Here is a 21,893-nt window from a genome sequence, read left to right on the forward strand (position 1 = left end):
GGGGCGGCGGGGCGGTCAAAGCACACCTATTCTCCTAACACCATGATAGGAGGTTCAAATGACAAGCCCCGCTGAGAAGGGGGGTGATGTCACCCATGGGTGTGGTCCATAGCACTCAATGTTCCAGAAAAGATGAATGTGAGGAGGCCCTGAGTGGACTATTGCACCCAGAGATGGGGTCCTTGGGCCTCTTGGTCACCAGCTCAGGGACTCACTCTCCCTCCAGCAGTGATCATAGTCTGAGTCACCATCCTGCTTTAGTAAAACTCCTGAGCCAATAATGCATTAGAAATTCAGTCTGGGGTGCCTGGGTGGCTCAGTCAGTTAAGTGTCTGACTCTTGGTTTCAGCTCAGATCATGACCTCACGGTTCGTGAGTTCGAGCCCCACATCGGGCTCCGTGCTGACAGTATGAGCCTGCTTCGGATTCTTTCTCCCTCTCTCTCTCTCTCTGCCCGCCCCTACTCATTCTCTCTCTCTCTCAAAATAAATAAATAAACTTAAAAAAAAAAAAAAAAAGAAATACAGGCTAATGCAGAAAGCAGTGAGGAAACCCCCAGGGCAGTGGATACACCACTCCTACTCCCACCCCCAAATTCAGGAGGCTTGTGTGTTTTTTGAGATGATAGAGTTCAATCACATTTTGGGACTGCAACCCACTCACTTGAACCCGGAGGGGGCTGTCTGGGGGCCGTCTCTGGAATTCTCCAGTGAGGCTCAACAAGCCAAGGTCTGGGCATGCAATCTGGGGAGACCTCTGTCCAATCAAGAATTCTCTCTCACCTCATGGAGACCTCCCCATGCAGCAGGGCTGTCCCTGACCCTCACAACTGTCCCTGGCCTTGCTAGAGCCAGGCCCACCCTAGGCAGGAGACATTTTACATCTGGTCACCACTGATCACTCCTGATGTCCAGGTTTATTAACAGAGCACATTCCATTAGGAGATGTTTGGGATACAGTGGAAATCCTAGAAATGGAGTCCTCTTTAAGAGACACCACACATCTCTTCAGTTCTTTTTCTTTTCCTGTTGTGGTGGAAAAGTATGATTTTATGTGTATTGTCACAGGCCAAGTAGAACTGAGAGGTTTATGACTTATGTGCCAGATCTCATGCACTTCTTGCAATTCTATTACCGACCTGTCTGCTAGTTACATTTACTCCCCTCCTGGAAAGTTGAGTGGTGGGTACCCCCAGTGCTCTCATTTCTGCATCCCACATTTGGGGTCTCTTGTACTTTATACAGGCAAGAAGCAGAACATGGAAGGAAGAACTCAGCCTTTGGAGACAGACTGGTTGCAAATCCCAACCTCCCTCTTACCAGTTGGGTGGTTACTTCACCTTCACTAAGCCTCATTTTATTTCCTCTTGAAAACGGAGTAACTATTAATTTTATTAATATTGGAGTTAAAAGTGAACGAATAGTGGCATGAATTGCTGGTTATTAAGAACACTGTCCAATAGAAACACAGTGCAAGCTACGTGTATAATTTTCACTTGTTCAGTTAAATAGGTAAAATTACTTTTAATGATATATTTTACTTAGCCCAATGTATTTAAAAAACTTATTTCAATATGTAATCAATATAGAAATAGTGAGATATTTTTACTAATTCTTTGAATCTGGTGTGAATTTTACACTTTCCGCACACTTCAGTTGGAGCTACGTACGTTACCAGTGGCTAGTAGTCCCATGCAGCTGGTATTTTTTGGACAGTGCTAATTCATCCCACAGGACTGTTGGGGGAATAAATTTTTTGACTGTACATTTTTTTAGTACTAGTGATGGAGTTATCTGTGATAACAGCAACACTATTGCTTCACCTAACAAATGATATTTGGTATATACCTATTAACGGGTAAGCACAGTGCTGAGCATATCTTAGTTCTCGCAACAACTCTACGAGACGGGGACTGTTGTTACCTTTATTTTATACACAGGGACACTGGGGCTCAAGGTAGGTAAGGTCACCTGGTCAGTAGTGGAAAGCCAGGGTTCAAACACCCAAGACAACTTCAATGCCAACTGCTCTCGTCCTCTTAATCCATTAAGACTTCTCTTACTTAGAAATTGAAGTCCCATCCCTCACTCGAGAAGAGTATTATAATCTCCAAAGCTCCTTCCCAGGCTGGCTCCACTGGGTTGAACTCTTCAGGAACAGGACAATGAGCCAATTCTTCTGTGCCCTCCATGCCCAGAATTGGGTCTCAGTCAAATTAGGTGCTCAGTCAATATATGTCGGTTGACTTGAAAAGTCTGTGGCATCTCGGAATTTCTCTGGTACCTGGCATCGAGGGTGTTCTGGTCAAATAAACATCAGGAGAGGAATTGTTGTTATGATTGATATGTGACGGCCAGTAGCACAACCTGACGTACAGAGCTTGGCTCAGTGCCTGGGTCACCAATGGGAAATCTCTGAGAAGCTTTCGTGAATTTTATGTTACTACAGTCCCTTTCGAAGGAGTTCTCGCAGAGTGATTGACCTTGAAGCGCCTAAATGTGCCTTGACTGAACTCATTATGACTTCCTTACACTGTCCCATAATGCGCACGCTCCATTTCAGAAGACAGCAATCCGTCTAAAGCAAGGTGTCCAGCTGTCTTTGGTTCCCCTGGCATGGAGCAGGGGATGATAGAGACTCAGTGACCTGAAAGGACTGATTAATACCAGGGAGACTTTCCTTTCAGAGTGCCATTATCACCTACCCTAGCATTTCTCCAGAGAAACCTTTGGGTTCACTCCTCTCAAAAACCAAATGCCGATGGAAAAAGCTAAATCTATTAGTTATTCGTATCTTACCTGGGGACAGTTAACTTACTCGTTTTCTCTTCATAACAAATATACATGATGTCATCTGTTTTGGCTGGGGCAGGAGACAGATCCCTGGAGTCTAGAATACTTCTCTGGGCTTGGTAGGAAGGGAAGAGAATGTGGGTGAAGGGAAGGAGAGAGGAGTCCAGGGTAGAAAAGGATGCCACATCAGATCCTATTTATAACTATCCCACCATTTAATTTTATATGTATATTTCCTAACTTTTTTTTTCTGTACCTAGATTTTATTCCATCTAGCGATGAAAACAAGTCCTTGTCTTCTTATGACAGTTCCCAGAGTAAGGCCAACCCTTAATAGATGTTCCATACAGTTTTACTAAAATAATGACAGTGGTGGCCCAAGGTTGTCCGGGAGGACCCAGTCATAGGCGATTTCAGTTTGTCTACCTTTCTTGGTAATTACAATATTCCGGTTTCCACCAGAGCCCAGGGAACCGAAGTTTCACAAGGCCAGTAAGATTCAGCTTCTCCGAAATAAGGAGCAATCAAATCCTAGAGAAAAAAGAAAAAAACCTCTTTGATATTAGTCAGGCCAACCTCATCTATTGAACGCACATGGAAGCTGAGGTCCAGAGAGGGGAAGTGACTTTCCAAAGTCACTCACCAGTCACTACTGCAGGAAGGCAGAGCTTATATTTCACCCTGTGTTCCTCACAACACCCAGGCCAAGTCTCAACCTAAAGGAGTCTGTTGGTTGATGAATGGACTGTTGATTGACAGATGACGGCCAGCCCTGTCCTGCTGCCCATGTGTCAGACTGAGGGACTTCCTCACCAAGACCCACTCCCAGGTTGTGGGCATAGTCCCCTCTGATGGTGAAAGCAGGCAGGGCAAGTTTACAAAATGAGGCTGGATTTTAGCCCGGGGTGAGGAGGATAGACTTAGCTGGTCCACACTGACGTGCTGCTCCCCATACTCCCCTTCCATCTGTGAAGTGGAGCTATGATAGACCTACCTCATATTTTGTTGTGAGAATTAAATAAGTTAATACACAAAGTGGTAGAAAGCAGGCAAAAATAATCACTAAATATACTTTAGCTACAAGGCCACAAGTACTGCGATTGCTACTATTATTACTTTTTTTTCTTTCCAAACACCACAACCCTCTTTGCCCAAAGGAAAGACTCTGCTGCCCGCTTTTACAGCTTCCAGATCTGCATCCATAGCCCACCTCTCAGGTCAAGAGCTTTGAGGTAATTGTGGCACCAATTCCCATTTTCTGGGGAAAGGAATCAAAAACTAGGCAGAAAGAAGGGGTATTGGGAATCTTCCTCCCCAGCTTGTTTCATGGCCTAGTAATTAGATTTTCTTCGGGGTAAAAAGTTCTACCCTGAAATGTAAATACTCTGCTCTTTGGGTACTGGATAAACCTAGCATCCCTTTCAACTTTAGTGTGCCTACTTGAAATCAAGGAGGGTGAAAAGAATGGAAAACCTGACTGAAGTGGTGAGTTGTAAGTGCAATCACTTTGAGGAGATCTGAGCAAGATCAGAGTTTTCAGGAAAGATTACAGTTCAACTTCACCAAAAACACGGAACAACTCAAAAACGCTATGGTATTTGTTCCTTAAGTTTTATGCCATACTCACCTTGACAATGTCATATGCAAACGAGAGTTTGAATATCCAATCCATCTCATTCTCTGAGTTTCTCAAAACATCCTGAAAGACAGTTACTCAGATTATCACCATTGACTCAACCTGAAGCACAGGGAGTTTTGTGTGCTGAATGGTTTTGATTCTAATATGTTGGATCATTTTGACCAGAACCAAATATAGCCACCTGAGGCAGAGTACTCTACAGCCAATACTCGAAATTTCCCAGGAGATATTATAACCTGACTCATTGTTAAGTCTGGAGTCTTATAAATACTTCCTTTTTCCAGACATAAAGATGATGGTCACATACTATGGGTCCAGAGGGGGTCCAAAAACACAATTCAGAAGTAGCAATAGTGTCTTAGGCAACAAAAACAGGTTCAGGCAATCTCCACCCAGAGCAAAGAAAAATTGACTGTTGGCAATTCCACTGCTAATTGTATCCCCTGTAGGCGGCCCAACAAGATAATGCAGGTCTTGCAATTAAACCAGAGAGGGACTGTTCTTGGATAAAGGGCAAAACATTGACGAGTTCTTTATTAGCTGCTATTAATCTAACCTGAAGTAAGGTTTACTAGTTCGCTCACCGTAAGACTCCCTTTTTTGCAATACTGGGTGACAATGCAGACATTGGGTGGTTCTGTGAAAATGCCAAAGAAGGGGACAATGTTTTCATGCCCTACTTCATATACCTGAAAATAATAATAATAGCTTATGATCGTAGTACGTCTTCTGTGCTGGGAACTCTGCTGTGTGCTTTACATACACTTAATTCTCACAAAGACCCTGTGAGAAAGGAACTCTGACTGTTCCCATTTACAGATGAGGAAACTGATGCTCAACAGCAAAATAATGTGTTGAAGATCGTACAACTTATTAGTGGCAGAGCTGGGAGGTAAATCCAGGCAGTCTGCCTCTAGCAAATAAACCAGAGGAATGATCCAAGTCTAACCTTAGCCATGGGGATTAACTAAAACCACATCACAGTAAACAGACCTGGCCCTGCTTCCTGATGTTCATGGCTGTCAATGCCATGGTGTCTGGGCCATGACAGGTCATAGATTTCGAGCAAGAAGTCAGACCCCATGAATCTGACTCCATCCAAGGAAAAGTTTCAAGAGAGGTGAACAATCCTCACAGACACAGAGGATGGAGAGGTGGAATGAAGGCCAGGGGGAATTTAAGGGAAAAGGGCAAGGCTGGAAGGGGTCCCAGATTTCAGGTGCCTAAAGGGTCTTAAGCCTAACGTCTGGGCTGTCAGGGGATGGGGGTAGTGGGCCAAGGTAAAGGGAAGAAGCTTCCCATCATTGATCCTTTGGACTGGGGTGTTCCCAGATCGGAAGAGGGAGCTGGCAGCAGAGAGCCAGAGATCAGCGCCACTTTTTCTCTCCCAGGGAGAGGGAGGAGGAGCCTCACCAGTCGGATTTCCTGCAGCACAGACGGCTTCCTGACCGAGGCTTTTGCTTGGTCACCCACGTAGCAGATGGCCACATGGTTTCCCTGGAACCAGAGACAAAGTGGAATGCTCTTAATCCAGGATGATCCAGAAAAGCTCTACTCAGAAAAGACTAGGAAGGGAAGCAGGAAAACCAGCAAGAAATCCACCTACAAAAGGGACATCAGAGTCCAGATCAGGCCAGGGTGGCACTGTGCTATGTGTAGGTGCTCAGCTAGCTTCTTAACACATAAGATCTCATTTCCCACGTATCATAGCCCTGCAAGACGGGCATGTTTCCAGGTGGGAATCACTAAGGTTCAGTAACTTGTCCAAGGTCACACATTTGTAGGTAATACAGCCAGAATTTGAACATCTGACTCCAAGATTACACTCTATTACACAGTAATGTCCCATTTTCATTCAAAGGGATGGTGAGCTGAGGTCTTAAGAGTAAGCCTGGAGTCAGATACCTGGGTCAAGGCCATTTCTACTGCTTACGACCTTACTGCTCTTACCTTACTTCTGCTTACCTTTTACTGCTTACAGCTTACTAACTTTGAACAAGGGATTTAACTTCTCCAAGCTTCCATTTCCTCATCCGTACCATGGAGATTAAAAAGGAAACTTATCTCATAGAGTTCTTACAACGGTTAAATCAGTTAAAATACGTAACACTGTTAACTCAATGCTTGGCACATATCTGGCTTTCAGGAAGTGGCATATCTCATTGCCATTACCTATTAAGTTTGCTTTAAGAGAGTCAATAAATTGCCACAAATCATCTGACAACCTGGGGAAATCTGCACAGAAAAAAAGATAGAATCGGGACACACAAGCCTCAGCACAATTTAAATGCCAACCCAAGATCTCCCACTTTTAGTATGGGGTTAGTTGCAAAAGACTCTGGTCTATGATGGGGTTCCCAAGGAGGAAGGCACCCCGTGGGATAGAGGAGAGGGTTCTTGGAAGAGGTAATGCTAAGGCTGAACTCTGAAGGGCAAGAAGGTTCCAGAGGGGGTGGGGTAGGGGCAGTAGTCATGGCATTGTCGAAGGTGAAAAACACACATGGCTTAAGCAGTAAGACCGACTGGAGAGTATAAGATTTCAGCCACGAAAAACAATTTTTCTGAAAGTAGGCTGGGACTAGGCAGTAGACAGCCTTGAACCCGTGTTAAAGAGTTTGGACACTACCATAAAGAGCTGGGGACCCCAGTGATGGTATTTGAGGGAGAAGAGAGCAAATATTTCAGGAAGATTAATCAATAGAGATATTCTGTGGCTTCCTGGCTGCCATCTCTAAATGGCTACTGGACCATTATACACAGTTTTGTATGAATAAAGGTGCTCAGGGTTTTATGGATGATGATATTCAAGACAGTTTTTTTGTAGTTCGAAAACCCAAGTAAACATTTAGAAAAATAAGTTCAGTTGCAAGAGGAATGCTTTGGTTCCAATCTTCATGAAACCCAATTTAGAGCAAGGAACAAAATTTTCCTTGCTTAGAGCTTTTGGCCCCTGCTCTCTGGGACCTCCCAGATAATATTTTTTTTTTGTATATTTCAAACACTATATATGAGTTTTTTTTTCATCACATATTTTTCACCCAGAGGACTTGAACTTCTAGAGGAGTGCTAAGCACAGGCAGCCATAACGGTCTGGGGAGTGGAAGAGAGGGTGAGAAAGGGCAGGCAGGAATTATGTCGCAGGCTCTGGTGGCTGTCCATGCTTATACTGCAGCAGCCAATTCGTCAGTGCTGAAGTCGTACCAAGGAGGCAGAAATACATGCTCTACGAAGACACTGTCCAATAAGGTAGTCACTAGCCACATGAGGTTCCCCCCAAATTAAAATTATATAAAACTCAAAACCGGTTCCCCAGCACACTCATGTTTAATAGTCTTAGAACAGTACCATACTGGACCATGCAGATTTGGAATATTTTCCTCTTTATGGCAAGTTCTCTTGGACAGAGCTGAGTCTAGTCTAGAAGCCAGCGTAGGAATCACCTGGGAGCTTGTTAGGGAAAATGCAGAATCTCAGGCCCCACCCCAGACCCACTCAACAGCATCGGCTTTGTAACAAGAGCCCCGGTATTTCATGTACACATTGGAGTTTGAGATGCACCGCTCTGGAACCACAAGAACACCCTGGCTTTTACTTGGAGTGTTCCCCTATTCACAGTGCCCTGCCTGGCAGAAAGGACAGGGGACAGAGACACACACTACAACATGCATGCAGTCACTTTGCCCTCAATAGTACCTGGTAAGGCCCTACAGGGGCATAAAAGACCTCTTCCACCTGCTGGCTCTTGACAAGGGGACTGGCATCCCCAGAAATCATCACACTAGATGAGTTACTGTTGCTTCCTCTCGACACGGGCGTGCATCTCTGGGATGGCTGTGAAACACAACGCAACCCGATTGCTCTCCGTAGCACGACCAAGTACCGAAGAGAGTGTGCCTTTTATAGTTCAGGAAAATGGGCACCAAGGTCACGCAGTTAATAAGTGGGGAAAGTCAGGCCTTGAGTCCTGATCCCTCTGACCCAAATGCTTGGCTACTACATGAGTCACTCTTGTGTCTATACCACCACAGACAGTTGTCATGGGTAAGGCTCTGGGGTCAGGCGGCCCAAATTCAAGTTCTGGCTCTGGCGCTTAATTCGATGTGTCTCCTGATGCCAGAATCCTCTTCTGAAATCAGCACCTAACCACATTACCTCTCTATTTAATAACCCCAGTGCCTCCCTAACACCTAGAGAATGTATTTAAAACAGAGGAATGCTGTTTTTCAAGCAGAGTCTTACCTGGAACCCTAATGTAGAAACCGGGCAGGACAGAGCAGAGCTGATTTGGTTGAAGAGGGAAGAAGGCTGAGTATTCTTCTCCATCACACTCTCCACCCCCAATCTGTCATTCACCCCAGGACCAGACCAGTGAGCCCCAGAACCCCCAGGGACTTTGGAAACGACTTGCTAGTGAAGTCTGATCTGGTCCTAACGTGTTGGAGCTTCCTCGAGCTCCTCTAAGTCACCTTTATTTTTTGAAAGTCACAACTCATTTAGTGAATGAATAGTACATTCAAGAATACCACTAAAAAGAAACGAATAATACAAACTACAATTTTGAAAAGAAAGCCAATATAACAGGAACAACGCTTACGTAACACGAGAGAAATGTTTGATTTTGACCCATAATGCATTCCTTATCTTCACAGTTAATCTAAATGTCCATGAGAACAAACCTATATACTTTGGTCCCACTTTAGTGCTTTTTTTTTTTTTAACAAACACCAACATTCTAGAACACTTTTCTTTTGCTTTGAGATATTTAAGACTCATAAATCTGGTCAAATACGTAGATTCTTGTTATTCTCTTTGATATCTTGAATAGCATGTACTCCTGAGCAAGTACTCTCTGAAATTCTAAAATTACTGATCTTTAAAATTCATTTCAGTTGTAGGTTTTTAATAAATTGAGGTGAAAGCAAAATTTACTCCCTCCCTCTCCCTCTTCCCAGGAACAGAGAGCTCTTATTAAACTGCAGGAACTCGGGTGCCTGGGTGGCTCAGTCGGCAGGGCGTCCCAACTCTTGATTTCAGCTCAGTCATCGTCTCCCAGTTCGTAGGTTCGGGCCCTGCATCAGGCACTGCGCTAACAGTGTGGAGCCTGATTGGGATTCACTCTCTCTCCCTGTCTCTCTCTGTCCTTCCCCTGTGATCTCTCTCTCTCTCTGTCTCAAAATAAATAAATAAACTTAAAAAATTGTTTAAAAAAACCTATAGAAACTTGAATCCGTCTTTCTAATCTAAAGAACATTTCTTACTAACATTTCCGGTAGGGCAATAAATCCTCCCAAATAATCAATGTATGCTTGCAAAGATTGCCCTGTTCAATATCAATAACAAAAAAAAAGAAAAAAGAAAGAAAAGACACTTCAAAATTTCAAGCTAAAATACACTGAGTCATAAGATACAGTCATGGTAATAGTTTTTGAAATTATGTAAATGTTACACCCTTATCAAACAATGTTATGTTTATTAAATGTAATAAATATACATTTATTTATTTAATGTATATTAAATCAATATTTAATATATTTATAAATATATAAATCCTGGCTCACCCTGCGTTACTTCTCTCCTGGTCATCTCTAGCAAATCCCTCTTCCCAAATGTCACCTGCTTTCTGAAGATGCGGCTGAGACATTTACTCACTCCATTTATGGGGCTTCTGTCTCACCTTATAGACACCTCCGTGGGGCTCGCCTCCCTCAGAAGAGGTCGTTGAGCAAATGATTTTTACTATATTCGTCGTCAGCCGGTTAAAGGAGTTCATGTGGTTTTAAAAATAACGAAATGCTGCCCGGGAGACAGCTTTGATATTTGAGCAGGATATATGAGTCCTTACACCCACAGGGTAATAGAGCTGAAGGGAATCTTTGAGACCATCTGATCATTTATAAGAATTCAGAAGCCAAGGCCCAGAAATGACATTCCCAGGGATATTCATCAAGGAAGTGGGAGGCCCAGAGCCAGAATGTGGGGCTAAAGGCTCCGTTAAGCACTCACTTTATAAATGAGTCAGCCTCGGCTTTCAGAAACTCCTAGATGAGGTCCCTTCCACAAATCACTAGCCGTGAGCAGGAAGTGGCTATCTGGGCCGGCTGTGGCCTCACCTTGTTTGGGGGCAGAATGGTGATGTCATCATAATTGATTTGCCACCAAATGTCTTCCTTTCGCCTTTGCAATTTTCCCCTCTGAATCCTTAACCAAAGACCTATGATGACAGCTCCCAAGACAGTAATCAAGAGGGTCATAGCGAGGATCACAGCAGTCATGCCTGGAGGACAGGGACATGTCATCACTACAGCCCGCTGAAGAACAGAAGAGAGCACGTCCTGGCCCCAGCCTGGTCATGCCACACAGATGCCTCAAAGGCTATCCAGGCATGGGTCCAAGCTAGGATGTCCTGGGTCCACTCAGACTTGTCTCTCCCAAAAATTCTTTTCTGACCTCCCCTCTGGTTCCCATGGCAACTGCACCCACCTCCCCCTGTGGATAGAAACTTCCACTGTAGACAATGGGGATGACTTCTAGTACCACCACCACTGTTACTGAACGCTCACTATGAGTTCTTAGAGTTGTTCTCTGTTATGATCCATCTAATTCCAGGAGCACCAGGCAATACTCCCTTGTTCAGACTCTAACTCCTGAGAAATGAAGTCCCTGAGACTCACATCCCAGGGGCCAGGTTTCCCTGGAGCTGAGGTTCTCTACAGGGGAGGCAGGTGATGTTGGAGATTTTTTGGGTGGCTGCAACTAGAGAGCGTGGCTAGCCTGTAGCGGGTAGAGGCCTGGGATGCAGCTATTCAGTGCACAGGACACGTCCGCACACAAAGAGTAGCCTGCCCCAAACGTCAACAGTGCCACCATTGTTGAGATACCCTCCTGGGGAGAATCCCTACCTACCGCCTTCTCTGAGCGCCCGCACTGACCGGTAGAAGCAGGCGCCTTTCCACAGAGCTCATTGTCAAATCCACAGCTGGGTCTGTCTTCAGGAAGTGAGCCCTGGGGCCAAGGAAGAGTGGAGAGATTCCTCACGGGTCTTAAAAAAAAAAAAAAAAAAGACAATTATAAGTCAGTGCCCACTGCATATTTATTCTACTTTGTCACTACCTTAGGCAGAGCAGAAGCAACTGAAACATGCACGTCATTTGCAAGAAGCAAGCCTTGGTCTCTTAATTCAAACATTTGGTGACCCATCCAGTTTTCACACCTCACCTAGACTCTTCCAACTCACCTGCAGATCATCTAATTCATGGAAGGGCACTATCATTCTGTTGCAGAGAAGAGCTGACTTAATCTTTTGATTGGAACCCTGTCACTTTCGATTTAAAAGTGATGTGCCAATGCTCCGGTGTTGCTGGCATTTTCTCCCATGTTTGATGTAGACAAATCTTGTTACACAGCACCTTGACATTGCACACACCAAAACACTGCCTCCTTCGTGGAGAATGCCTGTTCCTACAATACCGAGGATCTGTTTGTTACTGAGGATTATGATTATTTCATTTCCTGGGCCAGTTTACTTTGGCACATGAAAATTCCATAAAGGGTAGGGAGGGAGAAAAGTATCAAATCAAATCTGGATTGGGGGTGGTGATGGTGGGGACAAGTAGCAATTCAATTAAGCTTTAGGTTTCCTTTTAGTTTTCTCATTGATTTATAGCCGAGAGAACAAAAACAGATTTTTTTTCCCCAGGGATTCCTGGGTACAGGAAGCCGGGATGGCACCCAGGTCCTGGTGTCCACAAAGCTGTCTGTTTGGGAATCAGGCCGCCTGGGTTGAGTGGGTTTGGCTGGCTGGGGACTCGACCCTGCAGGGGGTGCTGTGTTCCCCCACCCCTAGGGCAGGGCCTGTCCCTGAGATCGCGCCTGTGGGACCTGCCTGGCTGCAAGAGGAGGCCTAGGTCCCCGTGGAGGTGCACTTGGGGGGTGCTGTGTTCTAAACTAGGATCTGAAGTGGCTGAGCCACACCCACAAGCAAGGGCAAGATTATTTTAAAGGCCCAGAGTAGACCTTCACCTGAGTTCAGGAGCAACAGACAACCTGTGTGGTGCATTCTAGGAGCTGGATCCTAAACCGGCCTCCCGGCAGGACCCCCAGCCCCCGCCCCCTCCCAGGTCCCTTCCTGTAGCACCATCTAAACATAAAGATCCACCCGGTACCTGATTACTTTCTGATCGCTGTCATATTGAAGAAAAGGAAGAAAGCGGGACCCGTTCCTAGATTTCTGTAGAGCATAGATTGAGTAATCCACGTGCCTTTCTCCCTGGGAGTCCACAAACACGGGGCCAGTGATTCCTGGGAAGAGAGAAGATGCTTACGATGAGGGGGACAGAGGGGAGCATGTGGCTGGAAATGCCAGTCTGTCAGCTCAGATGAGCAGAAGCCCCGCCCAGCAGCCACCAAAAGCCAGCAGTGAGGTTCTTGTCCTTTCAGGAGATCTGAGACAGGGTCAAGGAGGAGCGTGAAAAAGGAAAGGTGGTTCAGAGTGGTCCCCTGGTGGGGCAAGGCACTTTGGGCAGGCAGATGTGTGTTGTTAGGCCTATGCTGGGGAGCCCATCCAGCATTAAAAAAAACCAAACAACCCACAATCAGATGTGACAAAAGGGGGCAGATGGCCTGCCAGGCCCCCAGGGCATGAGTTTGCAAAGTTTGTTCTTAGCGAGCCTCTTCCCTCTTAGTTTTGGTTTGTGCTTGGTGTCGACAAGGTGCCCCGTCCTGGCCCAGGATATGCTCAACCCGACGCACAAAGGACATGTTAGAGATCCCAGGGCAGCAAAATGCGGCTCTTCCATACCAGCCACTAGGACGTATGGTCTGACATAGGACTTATCGCAGCTTCGTTCCCACCGGGGAGAGGACACAAAATGACCATTTATTGAGCACCTGCTGTGTGCCCAGCACCACGGGTCATGGTGATTTCACACGACTAGCCCCAGCGGACCCTTCTGGGGAGGCACCACTCCTTAACAAGCAGAGGCTGGAGGCAGACTCCCCTGAGTTTCCAGGGCCAGGAAGAGGCAGGCCTGTTAGGCTCCAAGTGCCGTGTTCTCCCCAGGACCCCACGCTGCCGGGCCGTGCGAACGCGTGCTGGCATCCGGAGTGTGAGGGCTGAGCCCAGCTCCCTGCTGAGGTTTGCACAGATTGCTGGCACAAATGCAACAACCCGAATTGCTGCCTTCAGCATGTACTTTGTTTATGGTGCAACAAGGCGACGGGGGTTCATCTCCTAATTTGACCTCCTTGGCCAAGAGCCTCTTTTCGATTGGTATGAAGGCCCCTGGCACTCACTAGTTCTGTGGCTGTGGTCCCGCCACCGTGTGGCAGAAACGAATACGAGAAGCAGAGACAAATATCCTCATTCTGTCCAGGGCCAGTCCGATCAGGGGGTATTATCCCTGTTTTAGGAATGAGAAACTGGAGTGCACTGAAAGGTGGTAGCCGTTGTTGAGCACCCAGGGTGATTTGCTTCCCAGCCTATCCTCACCCCTGCGAGCAGAGCCAGACCCGGCAGTCCCATCGTTAGAGGTCATTCTCGGGAATCAGGCCCAGCACCCCAGTCAGAGAGGGCACAGGATGGGAAGCATTGTGGAAGCAATCCCATGAGGCAGTCCTCACAGACTTTGAGTTTCATTCTAGACAGATTCGGTTCAAAAGGAGCTGGCGGGAGAGACTTTGCGCGGTGGTGGCAGCCGGCGACGGGGGGGGGGGGGGGCCCCGAGATGAGGCGCCCCCGAGGCCCCCTCCCCTGGTCCGGGCAGCCTTCTGGATAGACCTGGAAGAGTGGCCCGTGGAAGCCGGGAGGTTGAACCTCAACCGGCCCTTGAAGAAGAATCTCCCTAAGAAAGAGGGACCCTGTGACTCAGTGAGGCAAGCCTCCAGCCACAGCCCGGCTTCTCCGGGCCCTGCCCATGGGAGCAGCAGCAGGCCCCAGTTGAGGAAACCCAGCAGCGGGCAAGCCACTCACCCCGCAGTGCAGCGCGATGGGAGTCTCTCAGGGTGCCCACCAGCTGCCGCCCGTCTAGGAAATCTCGCCCGGCCGCCGCCAGCTCCCTCACCGTCTGGGCATAGAGCAGCACCGCGTCGCGAAGGTGGGCAGTGTAAGGGCTCACCTTCAGGGAGGGAGGCAAACGCAGGGAAGACTCTCTCTCTCTCTCTCTCTCTCTCTCTCTCTGTCCTCTTCACCTTGGAACACACCCGTGGTCCCCACTGTCCCCCAGGGAGAGGAGGGCCCTCCACGTGCCTGGGCCTGTGCCATCAAATCCCATAGCACGGACCACACTTGGCCTCTTGGGGCCTCCTGGGCCCGGGGAGATCACGTGATCCTGCAGGACAGGCATGGCTCTTTAGGCCACGGGTGGGAGGGAGTATGGTTTAATGGAAAGAGGGCAGATTTCAGAGCCAGGCTGGCCCTGCTGCTTTACTGGCTGTGAGTCTTGGGGTAAGTTCCATAACCTCTCTGAATCTCTCTGAATCTCACCTCACCGATTTACAAAACGAGAAGGCCACTGTCACGGTAATGATAAGGATAGTTAAATGAGGTAGAATAGGTATACTCCCATTCTCATTACCTGGAACATAGTAGGTCTTCAATACATGTTCTCTTCTATCCATTTGGTCAACAAAAATTTAAGTGCTGACTAGAGGCCAGGCAGGTTCTCCCTGGAGAACCTGGTACAGAGCTGACACTTAGTAGACGATCCCCCAATATTTGTCAGTTGATCATCTTTTCTTTTGTGTGAGGATCCACAACGGGCCACCTTGTTCCTAATGGAACGCCTGTCATCAGTGACCCATCACCACCTTCAAGGTCCGCTCAGCCCCACCCTGGAAGTGGTTCCAGCTCTGGCCAACGGTGTCTCTATAAAGAATTCTCTGTGGGAATGAGACACTTTCCCCCATCATCCCACACATACAGAGACCACCACTGGCTGCTAATCTCTCTCCCGACCTTCTTCTCCCTGTTCCAGACCACCTACTTGCCTTGACCTGTCCTAGCTCCACCTCTCTGATCCCTCCATTCTGGTTCCTGCTCCTGGCATCCTGCCGGGAAAGGAAATTGTTGAGGTTTGAGGTCCCACTGGTATCAGTTCTGCTAATTCCATGTTCTGTATTATTAGATACTCAAAACCACACCCCAGAGGCAGATGTCATTGTGAGTCCCATTTTTTGGGGGGAGACACAGATGTGTAGAAGATTAAGCAATTCACCTCAAGGCCCACAGTTAGTAAATAACAGAATTGGGATAGGAGCCTAGGTCTCTGATTCCAAAGGCCACTGACCTCTCATCTCGTAACCTCTGTCCTCCTTTATGGTCCTGGGGTGCAGATTTCACAAGACAGCATCAGGCTACTGTATATTTTGGACTGTTGAAGATGAGAAAGTGTGTGGCTGTGTGTGTGCACAGACGCATTTGCGTGCGTGTGTCTGTGTGTGTGTGTGTTAGGGGAGTGAGGCAAGCAGAGGGGAAATAAGAGGGAGACTCTCAGAGCCAAACACAAACATCCTTCAAGAAGGGGGCAGGGGCCTGTGCAGGAAGGCCCCACATCAGACCTGCTCGTCCGTGAATATGGAGCTGTGGAAGGGTGGTCCTCTCAGCCTTTGGTAGACTTGTTTTTGGAAGTCTTCACCTCCAGGACCTTCTCCATAGGAGCCAAAGGCTATGAGAAACACTGACTCATAGACCGTGGAGGAGTGCATCGCCTTCTGATTTGTCAATACCTCCTTCCAAAAACTGTCCTGAAACACAATGAAATAAACATAGTCATTCTGTACGAAATACTCCTGTTCAACGGAACCGCATAAAGTCAACGTCAAATTTGAATCTCTTCACTGTGATCCTTGGAAACACAACTTTCAGGACAAAGTTTAGGCTCTAATTTATTAAGCGAGGGATAAGCCAAAGAAAACATAAACAGCTAGCATTTAATGAGCACACACTCTGTGCAAAGCTCTTAACTTTTGCTTAATTACATCTCAGTGTTACACAGCAGTAAGAACCTGAGGCCTGGAGAAAGGCAGGCCTTACTATGACTTCTGGCTCCACCAGCTAATGACTGCCACCTTGGACAGGTATACAGCCTTCCTGCCCTGCTTTTACTCACCTATCTAATATAATACAGACAGCGATAGCACTGCCTTGTGGGTTGCGTGAGGATTAAATGAGATAGTCCACGGAAGCTCCTGGCGCCCAGCTTGGTGTAAGTTAAGCCCTCAGTCAATGCTGGCTGTTATTACTGTATGTGGCCTGCACCCAGCCTTTGCACACTAAATGGATGGGAGATGTTCCAGGGGGCCTGAGAGCCCACCCATTTTCGAGCTAGCATTGAAAGAGTGGGAAGTAAGCCAAAAAAATAATAAATAAATAATAATAACTTACCTGGGGTGTCAAGACCTTAAGATGCAGAAACCTTACCTTCTAGCAATGGGTGGCAAAAAACTTGAAAAATTTAGGACTGCTGAATGTTTTTTTTTTTTTTTTTTTTGGTAATCTGATTTTTACTTCTTTAGATAGATAGATAGATATAGATGATATAGATATAGATAGATATAGATACAGATAGGTATATAATTTGTTGTCAAGTTAGCTAACATATAGTGTATATAGTGTGCTCTTGGCTTCGGGGGTGGATTCCCATGATTCATTGCTTACATTCAACACCCAGCGCTCGTCCCAACAAGTGCCCTCCTGAATGCCCATCACTCATTTTCCCCAACCCCTGGCCCCCCACCCCCATCAACCCTCAGTTTATTCTCTGTATTTAAGAGTCTCTTATGGTTTGCTTCTCTCTCTGTTTGTAACTTTTTTTTCCTTCCCTTCCCCCATCTTCTGTTAAGTTTCTCAAATTCCACATATGAGTGAAAACATATGATATCTGTCTTTCTCTGTCTGACTTATTTCTTAGCGTAATGCCCTCCAGCTCCATCCACGTTGTTGCAAATGGCAAGATTTCATTCTTTTTCATCACCAAGAAGCATTCCATTGTGTGCGCATATATATATATATATATATATATATATATATACATATATATATCACCTCTTCGTTATCCATTCATCAGGACTATTGATTCTCAATTTTCTTCTTATGGTTTAGGTGGTTTGTTATGATCATTATTATCTATATTATTACTATTATGAAATGAATGCCCACCCATTGCCTGTATATACACAAAAGACCACAAAATCTTCCCCCATTCCCCTATGGCTCCCTCCTGTCAGTTCCGCATGCGTGTGTATTTTCCTTAAGTAGTATCACGCTATAATGCTGTTCTGCACCTTGATTTGTCCCCCACTAAGCCTACATTGGGAATCTTTTTCTAGAATGGATTTATGCTATTCTTTTTTTTTTTAGAGCAGCATGAATTCAACTGCATGGATGTTGTGTGGTATGTTTTTACTTCTATATGACTTCTCCCACTACAAGCCAGCTGGAATGTGATCATCAAGGTTTGGGGAAAGAGCAGCAAGGGTGTTGAAGGGCTTCTCTGTCAATACCGAGACCTGGCCCAGCATGTCCGCATCTGTCTGAAGGCAGAGGGGACAGAGATGAAGAGAAAGGGGTGGCCAGCAGTGACAAGGGAAGGTGGGAGGATGTTCTGGGAAGTCTGACATATGTGTGGAATTCCAACTGGCTGCCCAGAGAGATCTGAGACACTTCGGGCAATCGAAAATACTCTCGATAAAAAGATAAAAGAAATCTGGAACATTATTTTACGTTTTTCTTTACTCCCTTTTGCCCTATTTCAGCTCATGATTGTATAAAACAAGCTCATTTTAGAAAGATAAAACTGCTATAAAAATTATGCAGTGTGTCCATAGCTAAGTGCAAGTGGCCTGCTAGTGTGGTGTGGTGATTAAATGTACAGCCCCCTGGCTTTAAATACTAGCTCTCGGGGCGCCTGGGTGGCTCAGTCGGCTAAGCGACCGACTTCGGCTCCGGTCATGATCTCACGGTCCGTGAGTTCGAGCCCTGCGTCGGGCTCTGTGCTGACAGCTCAGAGCCTGGAGCCCGTTTCAGATTCTGTATCTCCCTCTCTCTCTGCCCCTCCCCTGTTCATGCTCTGTCTCTGTCTGTCTCAAAAATAAATAAACGTTTAAAAAAATTTAAATACTAGGTCTCTCTCCTACCAGTCACGTGGCCTCTGGTAAGTTATTTCAGCTTTCAGGATCTCAGTTTCCTCGTCTACAAGTTCTATGAGTCCTCATCTATGAGTCCACAAAGGACCCATAAAAAGTAGCCCTCCATGGGGTGGTGTGAGCTGAAATGGGTTTTAGTATGTCAAGTACTCGTGGTGGGGTCTGGCATCCAGTAAACACTCCATAAGGCAGAGCTATCGGGGCAATGAGCTCAGTCCCAGTGTCCACAAGACCCAATTTGGAAGACCAGCTATTCCCCTCAAGAGCTCTGAGCTCTTGGGTAGGGTATCTTAGCTCAGCCTCTGTTTTGTTTTGGTTTTTTTTTTTTTTTTTTTTTTGGCCTGGAATGCTAGTGACATCCACCTTACGAGACTGTTGGAAATAAGAGAGCCATGATGCGTGTAAATTATGCATGGAATAGCTGTCTCACGGGACCCTTGGGAGTATTGAGAGCCATGAGGCAAGTAATATGTGTACCTTGGTACTTAGAGGAGGTACATGATATGTTTTAGCCATCCTGACCATTACCGAATGGACCAAACCACCTAAGAATTGTCTAATGGGACCAGTATGTTGGCCTTTTGAGGCTTTTCCTAGGGCTCCACCAGAGACCTCTCACCTACTGTGCAGAAGAACTCTGGGTAAATTCTTTCAGCTCAGTTTCAGGGTCCTGATCCTACAATGAGAACACGAGGGCACCCGCCTCATGGGATAGCAGTGAGTACTCAGTGAGCTGATGCATTTGGTGCATAGCAAGTGCTCCTTGCTTGCTACTTCTTACTGTGGGAACCATAGAGGGCTCATGAGCACCACCTCCAACTGCTGCAAAACAATGAAGACAAATTCTCCTGTGTTGAGTCCCAGGTTCTCTGCAGCCAGCAGCATAATTTTTGCATCCTCTGAGCTGCCGATTAAGATGATGACTAAGAAGAGAAAACAAAGTCGGCCAGTTGTACATGTTCACATGCACATGTGCCCACACTACACACACACGCGCGTGCGCACACACACACACACTTTGTAAAGTCCAGCCTGAAGCCACTCCAAATGAGCCAATGAGACGTGGACTTTTTCTTTCCTTGAGCATGCTTTAGGAAATAGGAAAGCCCAGGCTATTCCCAGCATGTACACTTCCGGAACCACACCAGCAGTACATAAGCTGGTGTCACAAAAGTCCTCACTGCGCTCTCTCCCAAAGTACAAGCCAAAAGAAGGTTGTGACCACTTTCTGGGCTCTCGTTTCTTCACGTAATTCACTCAGAGCAACAGATCTGGCTTGTGACTCATCAGCCACACAGCAATTAGGAGGAGTTCACAGAAGACTCAGAACCAGGAGCATTCAGACCTTCTGACTTTGGATGGGCGGGGGGCGGGGTGGGGGGAGACAGGAAGCAGAGGTCACGGTGGTTTTATGCCGTCCAAACACATCAGCATGCATTTTGACACCCAAATGAAGTAGTGACTTATTTTTTCAAAGGAGGCAAATGATAATCTGCTTATTTGAGTCCCAGTTGTGTGTCAGGCACTGTACTATAGACAGGATACAGCAGTGAGCAAGAGAGAAGGCCCCTGCCTTCAGGGAGCTGACAGCCACAAGGCATGCAAGTGAAGAGATTACGGAGAGCATTTAAGATTCTAATTCGTGAGGGAGGAAGGATGCTCTCATACTGATGTGGGTGAGGTGGTGGTGGGAGGGGGGACTGCTCCAGGTCAGGTAGTCCGAAAAGGCTCCTTGGAGCAAGTGGGCTCTGGGCTGAGTCTGGAAGGGGAAGAGGAAGCTATGTTTCCACAGAAAGAGGGCTGGGTGGGGTGGGGTGGGATTGCAGGTAGCACTCCAGGCCAAGGGATCAGCACATCCCCAAGTCCCAAGACCGTAAAGGCCATAAGGGCTTAGTTTATTGGAAGAACAGAAAGGAGTCAGTTACTAATTCATGCCAGAAAGCAGAGCCTCATAAGTACCATGACAAAAATAATTGCTATCACATGCTGACCAGTTATTGTGTTCAGCACTTCACAGGTGTGACTTCATTTAATCCTCACCATTCTGTGAGGTAGCTAAGATAATTGTCTCCGTCTTACCAGAGGCACAGAGAGGTTAATGTACTCGCTCAAGAGCACACAGCTAGAAAGTGTCAGAGGCTGGTTTCAAACCTAGAGCTTTCTATCTCCACAGCCCATGCTCTAAACGATAATCCAAATGCAAAGACCCAGCCCATCTGGAAGATGCTTCCAGAACTGGCTCTGTGCATCATAACACTATAGCATCAGGGATTTCACTTTACATTAAAGAAAAAATAACTTTGTTCTTGGTGGTGCTTTTATGTATCATTAACTTTGCACCATTTCCTTCTGCTTTTTACATCCATAGAAAAATGAAGAGGTCTTAGTTTTTTCCAAACCATCTGCTTTCCTATTTGTCTCTATAAACATAAGCAATGGAAGACTCTTTCCTACTTACTTCTGACAATCAATGACACGCTTCTAAGGTTCTCTCGAAGGAAGGCTGGATGGCTGTCGATGTATTTCACACTGGCAGCGATGGTGAAATGGGATTTGAGTCCGTTCTCTACAACCTTCCATAATTCATCCACTCTGTCCCAGGAGGAAGTCCCAGAGTGACCTCCAAACATCCCAATGTGTTTCCAGCCCAAGTACCGGAGACTTTTCTGGAGCACATCACCAATTTTGTGCACGGGCGACACAAGTTTCACATACGTGTTGTATAAGTTGTCCTCCAGTTTTGCAGTTTGTCCAACAAAGTCCAACACAGGGATGTTCCACTCCGAGGCCAACAAGCCAATAACCTTGAAAGAAACCAAAAGGATGCCTTTCCATAACTCGGTTTAGGCTACACTCAAACCCCGTTGGAAGGTGTCTGTGTAAACTTTGGATTCAGTGAGTCTATGGGTCAGACTGAATCCTCTCTTTTGGAATATTGATGATAATGTCTTGGATCCATCTTCAGGATGCAAAACCTCAAAGGACAAGAATAACGATAGCGAGCATTTATTGATCGATTTGTTCCTTATTTACTTCTCAATACTTTTCATTAGGGTCCTACTATTTACAAGGAACTGTGGAGATCTTGCTCTTAAAGGAGCTCATGATCAACTCTTTCAGGAGCTAAGGCATATAAAAACAGTTTAGAGTTAAGTATACCATTCAATACTTATCGGCTATAGATTTATAGGAGTTAAGTAAGAAATTACTTCTGATTTGGGAATTGGGGATATGAAGGGTCAGGGTGGAGGAATGAAGACACACTCCATGGCCTTTGAATTTGCCTTTGGAAATTGGATGGCTCTGGAAAGCTAGAAATATGT

At 46.2% G+C, this 21,893-nt stretch overlaps 1 protein-coding gene across 1 annotated transcript in view; it reads right to left on the reverse strand.

The window, feature by feature from the left end:
* The window catches only part of LOC121037478 (guanylate cyclase 2G-like), a 46,779-nt gene that overhangs the window by 20,069 nt on the left and 4,817 nt on the right, over nucleotides 1-21,893 (reverse strand). Inside the window, 11 exon segments of the mRNA XM_040486924.1 lie at nucleotides 4,420-4,491; nucleotides 5,016-5,120; nucleotides 5,845-5,928; nucleotides 8,125-8,262; nucleotides 10,542-10,705; nucleotides 11,349-11,470; nucleotides 12,594-12,729; nucleotides 14,399-14,543; nucleotides 15,985-16,170; nucleotides 19,384-19,493; nucleotides 21,029-21,374. Coding sequence (XP_040342858.1) covers nucleotides 4,420-4,491; nucleotides 5,016-5,120; nucleotides 5,845-5,928; nucleotides 8,125-8,262; nucleotides 10,542-10,705; nucleotides 11,349-11,470; nucleotides 12,594-12,729; nucleotides 14,399-14,543; nucleotides 15,985-16,170; nucleotides 19,384-19,493; nucleotides 21,029-21,374 — 1,608 coding nt within the window.

This window comes from Herpailurus yagouaroundi, unplaced genomic scaffold, assembly GCF_014898765.1.
Source record: "Herpailurus yagouaroundi ecotype Mexico unplaced genomic scaffold, PumYag 163, whole genome shotgun sequence".
In the NCBI taxonomy this organism is placed as follows: Eukaryota; Metazoa; Chordata; class Mammalia; order Carnivora; family Felidae; genus Herpailurus; species Herpailurus yagouaroundi.